Below are 13,473 nucleotides of genomic sequence, written 5' to 3'. Positions count from 1 at the left end.
TAAGGTGTAAGTTTATTACCAGTTGGAGACGTCTGACTTTAGTTACCGTTACGTTTTGACTGCCTTGCTAGCTAAAAGCCAAATTCGCCAGTAGGCATTCCTTTAACGCATGCTAGCTTTCTACAGCACACAGAGTTGTGGTCACTACTCACCGAAAACGGCGGGATACCTTAGGATAACTTACAAGACAGCATTCTATAACGACTCATCTTGTCTCACACAGATAATGAAGAACAAGGTCCTAGAACTATGGAAAGACGGAACATTGTAAACCACTGACAGCGTAACCATGTGAAGTCCACATGTAAACATAAATTCACTAAAGCAGCTCTTATCAGTCATTATTTAGAGTACATCTACACATATAGCAGCACAGAAACAAATCAAACAATGTCTAGAGAAGACCAAATTCGCCTATGGGCGTGCCTTTAACGCACGCTAGCTTTTCTACCTCCTCTGCCAGTCTAGTGTCATGCAAGCTCTGCGATACTTCAATTATTGAGTTACTTTCATGGCACAACTGCTTTTTTAAAGAAGTTGCCTACAGTGACCATTGGTCACTTACTCATTTCACAAACACAAACAATGTTTTATACAATGACTGTTGCTCCACCCCTAGATCCACCACTGTGCATGAACGGTATGAAAGCATAACAGTAAACCAAGCAAGAAATCCCTGATAAAATCATCTTGTTTTGCTACAGCATAGTAGACCCATTATTTAACTTGTCCAAACAATCTATGAAGTAAATCCCAAAAGGTAGCTGACATAAAATCTTTAGAAAATTTAACCATCAATATACTGCCAAGGTGCCCTATACCCGTAAATCCGCCACTGCCTTATAGTTGCTGACCACCAGATTCATGGTACCATGTAAGCGCCCCTGAAGCATGTATACATGTCCAACTACAGCCTCCAACCTGCAGTTTGTCACTCAAACAGAGTGGTCATCATGTATGTCCATTGTTGTCTTCACAGCTAGCCTGTAGTCACTCCAACTGTTCGGAGTCTATAATAATCTTGTTGATATGATGTACCCAGACTATACACTTGCCCTTGACTACATACAATGTCACCTCGTTCACACATGGTTGATCATGCACGTGTTCACGGTAACCATGCCCAAAGGGAGGCATTTACACAGGTGAAAAACTGAGCGATACCATTTACCCATACCCTCATCAGTCTTTTATCTCTCCAGCCATCCCAGAGGGGAATACCTTGGTGGTACTTTACGGTATATAATATACAAGTCTGTATTAAGACATCTCATCTTCATATTAAAGTACTTCATAATATGTACCCACAAATGAAAGTCAGAGCAAATTGATAGGCAAGAAACAGTCCTTGCCGGGATATACCAATAATTTAATCAACAGACAGCAGTTTGCATTATTAAACTAACCCAACCCGCCAATCAACAAACTTTTCCTACAAAGCAAATATATACTCTAATTCCAATTTTAGAGAAAAAAACTAAGAATTTTTGATAGTGTTGCTTTCACTGTACTCAAGCTTCTGAGTTATAAGCTCTTATAGTAAGCATTGACAAACTCCAGGTGCATACCCAATCTACCTTGCCAACACTGTTTTGAGCCTGTACAGGTAGCTTCATTTCATCCACTAACGGCTGATTGGACTATAATAATCAACACCAGCATAGTTTTAGTTACCCATCACGAACACAATTATACAGCCATACCAGTGAATCAGACTTGAGAACTTCCATTCGACTTTTCAGTCCAGCACAAAAATCTAAGATTAATTTAACAGACCACAGTAAGTATTATTATATAGGCATTGATTTATGTACTGATTTCCTCAACATATACCAAAATGACGTTGATGAATGACACTAAATTAGTAAATTAGTTGCGTCAAACGACCTTTCATGCCACAATTTGAAAAAGCACACATGCCATGCATGTGCACACACACACACACACACACACACACACACACACACACACACACACACACACACACACACACACACACACACACACACACAGGACAAATAAAAGACAGACACAAACTAAACATACACTAACTTGACCCACACGTGACACCTGACAAACCGCACAACTTTATACTTACCACTCAAGGAACTTGAACCTAGCCAAACAGTATCGTCACATAAAAACACATCAATTAAAAACTGCTTGTACAAAGTCCTTGCCTGATTCGGATGATTGCCGCTCTCTTTCTATTCTCTTCAAGTTCCTTTCAATATATGTTTGAAAGAACTTAGACGTCCGCTGCATGAAAGGATCAATTTTGACATTAGGATGCTTCCGTTTGAACTCATACAGCTCATTCAAACCCTGAAACAAATGCAAGACCATTAGAGTGTCACCTACGTTTGTACGTGCTTGAACGCTTAATTAATTAATGCCTCCCATTTACCTAACGATAAGGTAACTATTGTAGACTGACTGATCTACCAGACTGACTTGTGTTTTGCTCAAGCAGCTTGTCATGCAGTTGCTTTAGTTCAAGAGTTAATTGAAATACATGTATATGCAACTGTTTGGTTTGTCTGTCGTACTTCTCTCTTTGTGTCGATCAGTAGTCATTCAGCTCTAATTTTGTAAGCATGCCAACCTTGGTCAGTTTACATCTTTCCTCACGTTTCATACCTCAACAGTGTTCTCCTTTGATCCAATCTTAGTAAATATTTCACCCAATTTGAGATTCGCCCACGGTGTCAAGTTGTCCCTTCTCCTCTGTTGCAGAGGTGATCCACTAGCAACTGGCTTCTCTACCCTCTCACTAGCACCAACAGTCTTTTCAACAACAGTTACCAAACTTTCAGACTTCACTTCTTCACTTTCAGATGGTGCACAAACACTCGCACCAGCAACTGAATCGTCTTTGTTTGTGCTCTCCTTCGCTTGCTCAGGTGCAATAACTTGAACTACAGGTACATCTTCTCTGTCCTTTAAGATTTCCGCCGTTTGCCCATTGGAATTGCCATCCTTGACACTGCGCGTAGGTTTCTTGCTTGAGTGTATTACTCGAATGTTAGACTTGATCTTCAAGCTCTTTGCCAAATAGTTGTAAGTATAGCTATCAGCACCGTCTGGTATAAGTGCAAGATGGTCAAGAATTTGTTTGCCTCGAAGCTCTGCCATCCTATGTAAGAAGGTTTTGACTGTGCGGAGTGGCATATCCGATGCGTATGTTGCCCAAACAGGAGGAGGATGAGCGGTAAGGAACTGGTGGACGTCAAAAAAGAGTTGATCAATATTGAGATGATGATGAGATTTGGTTAAAGCCTTTGCCATTCGCCAGAGGCACTACAAACATGACATAAATTACCACAGAAAACAACCAATCTTGTACAGCACAACAGTCTGACGTGTAGTGAGAGTGACTATAGAGTATGTTCCTATATTGATATGCCTTCCTGTCTGCTCTCTGTTGTGTCTGTCATAACTTTTCATGAGCACTTCCAGCTTAGCTGTTCGTGTGCTTATAAGTCTTGTCACATGGTAAACTGCCGTATGCATTCCTTGCACTAGATGCTCACGTGTTTCTCTACATCTAAAAAATGCAGCCGATATGCTTGTTTCCCTGCCCAAATGCCTGCCATCGTTCTATGCGTTCGTTTCTAGTCATCCTGGCTGTGTATGTGTCTACCGCTTACATATACTTGTCTGCAACTGTCCAATGTCATGTGCATGTTCAAACCTCCATGCTGTGTCCCAATAACAACTCAATGTTGTAAAATACTAACCTTCATAATCAAATCAACAAAGCTTGAGCTGCTACCTTCGCCACCACAGTTATCAGACATGAGCTGAAACAAAGCCCTGGCACACATGAAACAGTACAACCAGGAGCATATAAACCGCCTGATAGGCACAAACCCAAAGCAGTGTGTTCCGTTGGAATTGTCAATGACTTTCAAGACGAGAGAGTTGAGAGATCGAGTGATCTGAGCAGATTCTTCTAATAGTGTCATATTCTCATTCAGCATCAGCGTGATCATACATCGAAGTAAATTGTGCAAAACAGAACGTGATGCAGCCTGTGCCAACTCAGACCGGCCAAATAACTAGTCAGTAATTAAGAAACAGTTTAGTATCACCCAATGCGTGTGTGCGTGTGTTGGCATCTTAGTCGGTGCTCCTGTGAGTACCTGGCCAGGCTCTAGGAGATTGCTTATCACGGCCCTCCTGCGTAGTGCACAGGAACCCAGCCAACCTACTGGGGGCGTGACCGTGTATAACAGCAGCTCCTTATTCATTTGCCATCTATCCAACTCGTGTGTGTGTGTGTGTGTGTGTGTGTGTGTGTGTGTGTGTGTGTGTGTGTGTGTGTGTGTGTGTGACACAAAAAATGATGCGCCTTCATCTCACCATGGACAGAGTGTTTGCAAGGTGTCTCATCATTTTGGTCACCTATACAGTGCAGTAAAAATAGCTGTCATGACAAATCGCCCCAATAGCGTAAACAGTAGATTCCTACATTGTCTCTGATTACACGACTATTCTCAGACAGCAAGTGTGTGTTCACAGTAACCTGCACTTGAAGAGTAATGACACGTACGATCTACAAGACACAATACAACTAGAGTGACTCTCTCTTCAATTGGCATTTGTACATGAATATGCGTAGCTGTCATTTCCATCATTTCAATCACTGACCTGATCAACACGGCCTACGACTTCTTTACTTTGATCCCTTTTCCGCAACAGCTCTTGAACCTAAACACCACATTACGATCAGCTCAACACACCATCAACCGTCACCAAACTTCAAACTTAATTAACCCACTTGTTTCAAACTCTGCCTACTCGTTGTCATGTTATCACTTGAGATCTGTGATATTACAAAGCTCAATGCGTCTTGACTGCCAGAACTACTAGATTCTCCCGGTTGTTCCACTGCAGCATTTCTTGAAGGTGAAGCTACTTCACTGAATGACCTGTACAAAGTGTGCAAAAGTGATGACAATTGAGAGACACGTCTTAAAAGCTAAGCAACGGGCACGTACTTGGCAACATGAGAAGTGTCGTGAGATGGCAAAGAAGTTTGGTAAGTTTTCTGTTGATACCACAACTCTTCTTTGTGTCTGGTCATAAAAAATTCATGTCAATGACAGTGGCAGAAAAGAGCATGATAGCATATGGTAACAACACAAACACAAAACAAACAAACTGGCAACTAATGGACACCATCCATGGTTGCTTTTCCTTCTGCTGCACTCTGTTGCCTATTTTGTTGCTCATCATGTCGGCGCTTATGTCATACATACTTTTAGTATCAAAATACAGTCGTGATCTCAAAGGACAAATCTAGGTAATATCTTGCAACTTGGAAAAATTATACATATACAAAATACTAGATTACCAACCTATGTATACCATGTCAGTAATCTACATAAAAATATATTTCAAATGAACAATAAAACTCACTGAAGCCAAGTTTGGCAAGCCTTCTAGAATATCTACCATAAACAATTCCATGTGTTCTACACTCTGACAAATAAAATATAATAGACTGTAAAAGAGCTCCTGCAAGCCACAAATTTAGTCAACAAAGCAACTGCCCAAAGTCCCTATTGTGATGTCATTATGGCTAAACCGTTAGACAGACACAGATATCAACTACATGACATGTCAAGTAGTGTGTGTGTGTGTGTGTGTGTGTGTGTGTGTGTGTGTGTGTGTGTGTGTGTGTGTGTGTGTGTGTAGACAGAGATCGACACATGCTCAGTCACTGTCACTGCAATAAGTATTCATCTTTCAAGGAAAATAGCATAACTAATTTGTAGCCTGATGACAAACTAGAGACCTACAGCCTGACTTACAAACATGCTCCCAACTGCACAGTTTCTAACAGATAGCAGAGCAAATGCATCCGTGTGAGTTCCTAAAACATCATCCAGCTGCAGCAGAAAGAGTTGTGGAAAATCCTTCTAAAACTCTGCGCTGAAGTGAACCGCGATGACACAATAGTAGCCATCAAATACAATCCGTTAATGGCATGAAATGGGTAGATACCAAAACTGACAAATACAGCATATAAAACCTCAAAATTGTTGTATAGCTAGTTCTACCATGTGCACAAATGAAGTTGTTATGACTAAAAACTTCATTAATTACACTAAACGGCAGCACTTAAAACAGTGTAAGAAGAACATACACAGCTTATTAGCATCTCAGAGGGTACACATGAGCGTCTCATTTAACTATACCAACAAAGTGCATCACCTCACCAGCTGATTCATTGCAACTTCTGACTACAAGAAATAAGGGTCATTAAAGTTGAAACTCATGTTTAAACCTGACTTGATTTGCTTAATTCACTGTAATTGTACGTCCAGGGAAGGCTGCATATCACCATAAATCTGTTGGTAACTTTCATCCATTGCGATGAAGAACGCTACCTACTAACGTGCACAGTAAATGACCATTTTGCTGCCTGCCACACATCTGGATTAACACCAGAATGCATGCACACATACACTTATTGACACATATACACGCATACCCCATACCAACATAACCACGCAGTCTTTCTACAGTTCAAAGACGATGCAAACTGACACCAGTTTCCATCTGGTGCAATTAGTTCGTCTGCTTATGTTTATACAGATAAATATATTGTAAGTAACAGAAGAGAAATAAAAATAGACTGACTAAAACAAATAAAGTGACACACGCTATACTTTGCAGTGTATGTTATCGGAGAAAGATTTATCCATTCTTCATACTCTTTGTAGGTTGCTTTTGATGGTAAAGGTGGAGGCACAAGATCTTCATCTTCCTCTTTGATATCCCACTGCACATCAACAGTGGCCTTTGCAGGAGCTGATGAATGATTAACTTGGGTTAACTGAGAAGGTTCCCTACTGGAAACATTGAGTAAGACAAAGCTAAGCAACTAAAAGAAAATTTGGTACAAAAACAAACACATGGACATTGAGACATACATAGACATACAGAAAAATAGACTAACATAAACAAACAAACACACACACACACAAACACACACACACACACCAGCAGACAACCGTTTGCCTTCGCTGCACATGCACAACAAATACCGGTAATATTGACAAAGCCACAAAAATAAGTTCATCAAATCATACTTGGGTGATTGAAGTCTTGATTGTTTCACATCTCCAGCCTTATCAACTACAGCTGATTTAGCAACTTGAGCAGTTGTAGATGATGCAGGTTTTCCAATTGATCGTTTAATCCGTTCTTCAAGCAGACTCATATCTTTGTCAGACAGCTAAACATAAGCAATATCAGCACGTGCACACACACGCACATGTGCACACACACACACACACACACACACACATGCACGTGCGCGCACACACACACACACACACACACACACACACACACACACACACACACACCTTACTGCAAAACAACAGTGTTAAACAACTACAAAAGCAAACAACACACGACACGATGACCAACTCAGCCAACAAACTGCAAAAGTGTGCGTGTTAGTCCATCTGCAATGAAATCTGAGTATTTGCTTGACATTCCTAACTATTTGCCCATGCATGCTGTCTGAGTCTAAATGTCATTTAGCCGCCGAAATTTAGTCGCGGAACATTTAGTCGCCAGTACACTTGGCCTCCAGTACACTTAGTTGCCGTACCATTAGTCGCCAGATGCTTAAATTTACTGTAATTGCAAAGGAGGCAATTTTCTAACACACAAAGACACAAGTGTCAAGACATAAGTAATTTTAAAGACAAACTTGTTAAATTGTGCAGTCATCAAATACATACCTGTCAATACTTATGTTTTCAAAGACTACCTGTCAACACTTACACATAATATTATAATAATCATGTCAACAAACACCAATAGGAAGACGTCAATTACGCAAGGAGTGTTGCTACTTGCCTGTTGCCAACATATTCCTCTGTTGCTGTTGGTTGTGTCATTTCTGCGTGTCTATTCATGATAATGACAACAGTTCCCAAACGTGGTAAACTCTAGAGATGGCACAAAGTTGTGCCATAACGTGTATGATTTCAACAAGTTCTCGTCTGACTGCAGTATGAAATTCTGGAGATGCAAATTTCACACAGAAATGGAGACAAGAAACCCTAGTATTACTTACCTTGGAGGAATAGCTCACAATCTTAGCTTCTAATTGATGATGTGATATGCATGTAATTTGATACTGTAATTTTACTGTTTTAGTAGTCTTTGAAGACATAAGTGTTGACACTAATCACACTATATCATTTATTTGATGACCTAAATTTGACAGGTACATACAGACACGTTTTCAATTACATGGCGACCAATAGTACGGCAACTAAATGTACTGGTGACTAACTAAAACAGGCAACTAAAGTTCCGCGACTAATTTCGACCTATGCTGTCCAGCTCTACTTGTTAGCAGTCAGTACAAATGCACAATCCAAAATACCACCAAAGTTGCCCCTCTCATCTCACCTGTCCAACCAGCTTGTATATTTTATCTCCCTCCAGTCTATAAACTTCAACTAAAGCATTAAGGGCAGCAGTTCTGACAGTGCTGTCTCTATCACCGATATTTTGTGCAACCACAGGTAGAGCTTTAGCAGCTGTAGGTTGACAAACGCTTGTCCCATAGCGAGCTATCAGGCATCCCATCTCCTCCAGGCACTCTAACAACACAAGAAAGAGCGATAAGTGTCCATGAGTACTATGATCAATGTCAGTACACTCAAATCCTTTATCTAAATGCCCATATCCTGGCATGTCCCTTCTACCTTCCAAAACATGTGAATTGTATGTAGCCATAAGGCCAAGTAAGCAAACCGTGTTTAGATAAATGTACGGTACAGTTTCTTGTCAACAGAAGTGTGCAGCTTGTTTAATTGCTAGTCAAGACTTACCTAAAATGTCTGCAATTCAGCAGCAGTAAAAGTCTCAGTAACAAGTAGTAATGATTGTGGTAATAATGCATGAACTGGAGAAAGAAAATACATACAGTACATGTAAATTAATGATGTAATGATGTAAGTTATGTATGTGTACAAGAACATACATGCAGAAGTCAAGGCAGTCAAAATGGTGAGACCTGTAGACATGCATACTGCCTCAAATAACAAGTACACTGTATCCAAGTGTAGAAGGTCAATCCAAACTCCAACCTCATTCTCTCTCACCTGCTCTCTGTCTTGCATTCTTAGACTTGAGGCCATCATGAATAAAATTGTACATCTTTCCCGAAGGATAAACATTGCACATCAACCTCAAAAGTTGCCTCACATGCTTTCTCACGACATCCTTAGGATCTCCAACTTTCATGATCAAGTATGGCAAGAAACATGCAGCCTCAAAGTCCAGCAGCTGGTAGTCTGAGTCTGAGAGAAACGAAAAAAGAGTTTGGAGAAGCTCCAAACATTTGACAAGGACAGTCGTATTTGTGTCAAAAAAGCGAAGCGTGATCCACTTCAGAATGAGATCAAGAGTAGAGACGACTTCAGATGGACTGGACCCCACACACTGTAGTAACAAATGAAACCTATCAAGTACCACACAAATCTTAGTCTTTCTACGAACGTCTCCACTGTACCATCCAATTGCATAAGCATTACTGTACAATTATGCCTATTATATACATAGAATGCCTAAGAAGTAGGTCACAGCAGTTCTTATTAGAAACTGAATTAGCCCTAATGAATGTTGTTCAGCACAAACCTACCAGTGTAGGAGTGTCAGCTTATTGCGAATTAACATTCACAAAATGAATCATAGAAGCAGCAATTGTCAAAGCAAGGTCATAATATTGACGTCAAATCAATTTCAATGTTTTGTGCTGACAATGATGTCAACAATATTGTAAACACGCATACTTCAAACAATAGAGTGAGCTGTCGTAACACTAGTCTTTGATGCTAAAATAAACAAGATCTATTCTAACACAAGTAAACTAAATGTACTGCAGATCAACTGTTGCCCAACCCTCTTACTCACAACACCTGCCTGCCGATGCAATAAATATTTAATTCAATTGTTAGTGTCCAGGCTAGACTTCAGTTGCATACACATCTAATTCCAGTAAAGAGCATACATAGTTTGTAAACAAGCACAACATCTAAACCAGACATTGTGCATGTAGTGGTGGCCATTGACACTGCATGGACATCAATGATTCAAAAAGCTAACATTTTTTTGCTTTGCTTTGCCAAACAATTGTTCTAAAATTCAATGGTTCAGAATTGGTGCTCTAATCGAAAGGTATCAATAACAACTCTCCCATCAATTTTGCTTCAAAACTGAAGGTATTGAATGCATGCTCACATCTTTTCTACTACTGTTATATAATCAATACCTCAGAGAGTGTTGCTAGAGCTGCAAGATGTTGCTTGAAATCAGCATGAAAGAGTTGTGTGAACAACGTCTTGCTGCAACATGGCTGAAGCTGATCCTTAAGCTGATCAGTACACTCATCGCGCGGAGCAGTAAAGTTCCATTTCAAAACCTACAAAACAATAAAGTAACCATTCACAAGTAGCGTGTACACAAAGACATACACTGTGCCCGGCATGCAATCAAATGCAAACACAAGCATAGCAGATTGTCTTACTTTTAATGCAACTTCGTCTCTGTGCCTTTTTTCCTTGTTGCTTGCCACCAGTGGAGGTCCACTGTCCTCATCAATCGCAGCCTTTGATGCAGGCACACTTCCAACACTCACAGGCTGTTTTGTTTTTCCTCCTACACTACTCTTTGCTCTTGAATCTCCTGACTTTCCAGGCTTCTTACTCTCCTCGACAGTAGGACCTTTCGATTTTATTCCTGATGGAGCTGAAGCTTCAGCCTTTGCTACAGTAGCAGAAGACATAGCTGATTGTTTGCTCTTCTCAAGCACAGCCATGACCACTTGCTTAGATGCCGGCTACAAGTAAACAATAATGAAAACAAAATTGATTCTAAGTTGCAAAATCTTCCATTTATTACAATTGTGCAAAGCTATGTGCTAAATCACACATGTGCAAAAAGTAAAGTTTCCATTGTTTGTGACTTGAGCTGCATCCCAAGAACTAACAACTTTGTGATCAACAGGTGATAATTACGAAGTGTCAAAATTCGATAATAACATTTTTAAACCACATCAACAATCATAAACCTTTCACCACCACAAACAGCAAAAACATGAACATTCACAAACACAAACAAGTCCACACAAAAAGTAACCTACTTTAAGTCTTGAAGCTGCCTTAGCCATTGCAGTGTAGCCAACATGTGACATGATATGTGGCAAAACAGTCTGGCCCCGTTTCCTTACTTCAGAGTTTCTATCCTCTAGGCATGAAATGACTGGTGAAATAATAAGATTAAATTCAGGTGGAAGATTTCCTGCTTCAGGCAGCTTCTCTTCAAGCCAATGAAGTAACTAAAATAAATAAATATAATCTTAGCTGTGTGTGTGCACGGACATGTGTGTATTTTAACCATAAGATACAAAAACTGCAACAACAAGTACTCACCTCTGTTTTCAAGTTAGGATTATCTGTTGTCAAAGCATTGCTGATAATTTCCGTCTCAATAAATGGACTAAGTGTCACTTCATCAAACAACTTATTCATCGTTGCAATGGCAGCACTTCGTACCTGAGGCTACACAAAATCAAAATATAACAAGCTGCTTACACCATACATCACAGTAACTACATCTACTATTTTGCTTATCAGTTGGTCCACCCAAACACACAACCACTCATCCGTACAACATTTGCCTATAGTCGTTTGGAAACTGTTCTTATTTACAGCAAATGTGCCACTAAGCATAATCAAGATTGTGGTGCACGGTTCAACCACACAGCCCACAGTTGGTCGATATTCCGAGGTTGTAGTTTAGTAACGTGCTTTACTATACGTGTACGTACACCGGTGGCAACCAGACAGCGGTCTTACACTGTGGAACAGAAGTTGAGCTTTGTCAAAAGGCTGAAAGAAGAATTCGAAAGCCATGTCAGCCTTGTGTCGAGTGAGCTGGGTATTGACCGGAAGAGCTAAGGTACAAGAATGGAGAGATAAATTAGCCTCTAAAGAAACGCCTGACAAAAAGTGTAGAAGGGCAGTCGGGTCTCACACTCGCCTACTATGTGGTACATTGTACGGTATTCAAGTCATCCATAGTTTCCTATGAAATCCATAGTTTCCTATGAAGTGCCCAAAGTTACTGGGAACGACTTTTCTTCCATAAAATCCCATTTTCTGTATTGCAGCCCTGGGCACTGTTTCGGGAAATTCCCGGTATTAGTCTGTCAACCAGTAATAAGAAGTACAAGTTGTACACACACTGGATGATATGCAAGAACATCCCTTCCTCTAAAGCAACAACACTGTTTTCACTAATTCATGTCACTCTTTGCTAGCAAGTAACTTAATTAAAGAAAGTAACTAGACACACTGCAGACATGGCAGTTTTACACACACACACACACACACACACACACACACACACACACACACACACACACACACACGCATGCACGCACACGCGTGCACACACACACACACACACACTCACACACAACACACACACACACACACACACACACACACACACACACACACACACACACACACACACACACACACACACACACAGTCATAGCTATTTAAAAACTGATGTACACTCAAACCTCCCTCCTTAATCCAGACCTCCGAGATCCAAACACATCCCTAGACCGGACACTTTTCCGAGCACATATCTGGTCTTGGGGCTCCGAGGGTAAGTGCTTTGGCAAGAAACACTCCGTATAAACACTCAATTCTCAAGCCGTCTTGACTATCACGTGCCAGTGTGTAGGAGAACGTGTATGTAACGTATGTAACTGTAGTAACATGTACATTACACTGCAGTGTTCTAGCCAGGATTTTTGCCAACCATCAATATGACGTCATTAAATATAATGACGTTATTAATAACGTCATCAAATGTTTGATGTTGACATATTTGGAATGACATCATAAAATTACTTTATCTGTTCTCTAGTTGCATTAGAATCAAATGCAACATAAGACAGACAGACAGACAGACAGACAGACAGACAATACTGTAGATGATTACAATGACAAGTTAACTTAAAACTGGAATTATGAGCTAACCTAAAGAGTAAGCGTGTACATTACAAAACATGAGATTGAAGATCAACAGTAATTAGTAGAATTCCTGCTACAACCACAGTCACTCATTACCACTTCTTGTGTGAAAGGTCAACAGGAATTCACCTCAAACACCAACAAGGAGACCATGCACTCCCAAAGATTACCAGATGTGAGAATATGTACTGTCCTGCAGCAACTTTGGGACCATCAAGACAACTAATGTCTTTAGATCGTGATCCCACACTATGCATGCTAAGGCTTCCATTCCTGTCCCAACAGTCAATAAATGCTGTTTTCCCCACTCCAAACATCCCTTCCCTCTCCCAACCATCATTTTGATGGTACTGACAGTACGGGCGAGAACACTGTTACAGTG

General features: G+C 40.4%; 1 protein-coding gene across 5 annotated transcripts in view; it reads right to left on the bottom strand.

Annotated features, from left to right (window-relative positions):
• Window positions 1–13,473, bottom strand: part of LOC134189407 (cytoskeleton-associated protein 5-like) — a 49,434-nt gene that overhangs the window by 1,192 nt on the left and 34,769 nt on the right. For 2 of the 5 annotated variants that reach the window (XM_062657651.1, XM_062657652.1), the window contains exons 23-42: window positions 11,472–11,600; window positions 11,183–11,377; window positions 10,568–10,879; window positions 10,313–10,462; window positions 9,144–9,483; window positions 8,446–8,639; window positions 7,104–7,249; window positions 6,681–6,863; window positions 5,004–5,081; window positions 4,784–4,934; window positions 4,654–4,713; window positions 4,475–4,558; window positions 4,366–4,407; window positions 3,874–4,061; window positions 3,741–3,816; window positions 2,641–3,300; window positions 2,181–2,325; window positions 2,099–2,116; window positions 1,704–1,756; window positions 1,569–1,640 (exon numbers count right to left, since the gene is read on the bottom strand). In XM_062657651.1, the coding sequence (XP_062513635.1) occupies window positions 1,569–1,640; window positions 1,704–1,756; window positions 2,099–2,116; window positions 2,181–2,325; window positions 2,641–3,300; window positions 3,741–3,816; window positions 3,874–4,061; window positions 4,366–4,407; window positions 4,475–4,558; window positions 4,654–4,713; window positions 4,784–4,934; window positions 5,004–5,081; window positions 6,681–6,863; window positions 7,104–7,249; window positions 8,446–8,639; window positions 9,144–9,483; window positions 10,313–10,462; window positions 10,568–10,879; window positions 11,183–11,377; window positions 11,472–11,600 (3,276 nt within the window). The remainder of the gene's footprint in view (window positions 1–1,568; window positions 1,641–1,703; window positions 1,757–2,098; window positions 2,117–2,180; window positions 2,326–2,640; window positions 3,301–3,740; window positions 3,817–3,873; window positions 4,062–4,365; window positions 4,408–4,474; window positions 4,559–4,653; window positions 4,714–4,783; window positions 4,935–5,003; window positions 5,082–6,680; window positions 6,864–7,103; window positions 7,250–8,445; window positions 8,640–9,143; window positions 9,484–10,312; window positions 10,463–10,567; window positions 10,880–11,182; window positions 11,378–11,471; window positions 11,601–13,473) is intronic. The other 3 variants (XM_062657654.1, XM_062657655.1, XM_062657653.1) reach the window with 3 other exon arrangements.

The sequence above is a fragment of the Corticium candelabrum genome, chromosome 14, assembly GCF_963422355.1.
Source record: "Corticium candelabrum chromosome 14, ooCorCand1.1, whole genome shotgun sequence".
Lineage (NCBI taxonomy): Eukaryota > Metazoa > Porifera > Homoscleromorpha > Homosclerophorida > Plakinidae > Corticium > Corticium candelabrum.
The sequence above is the reverse complement of the archived record's forward strand: the minus strand, read 5'-3'. Positions and strand labels throughout refer to the sequence as shown.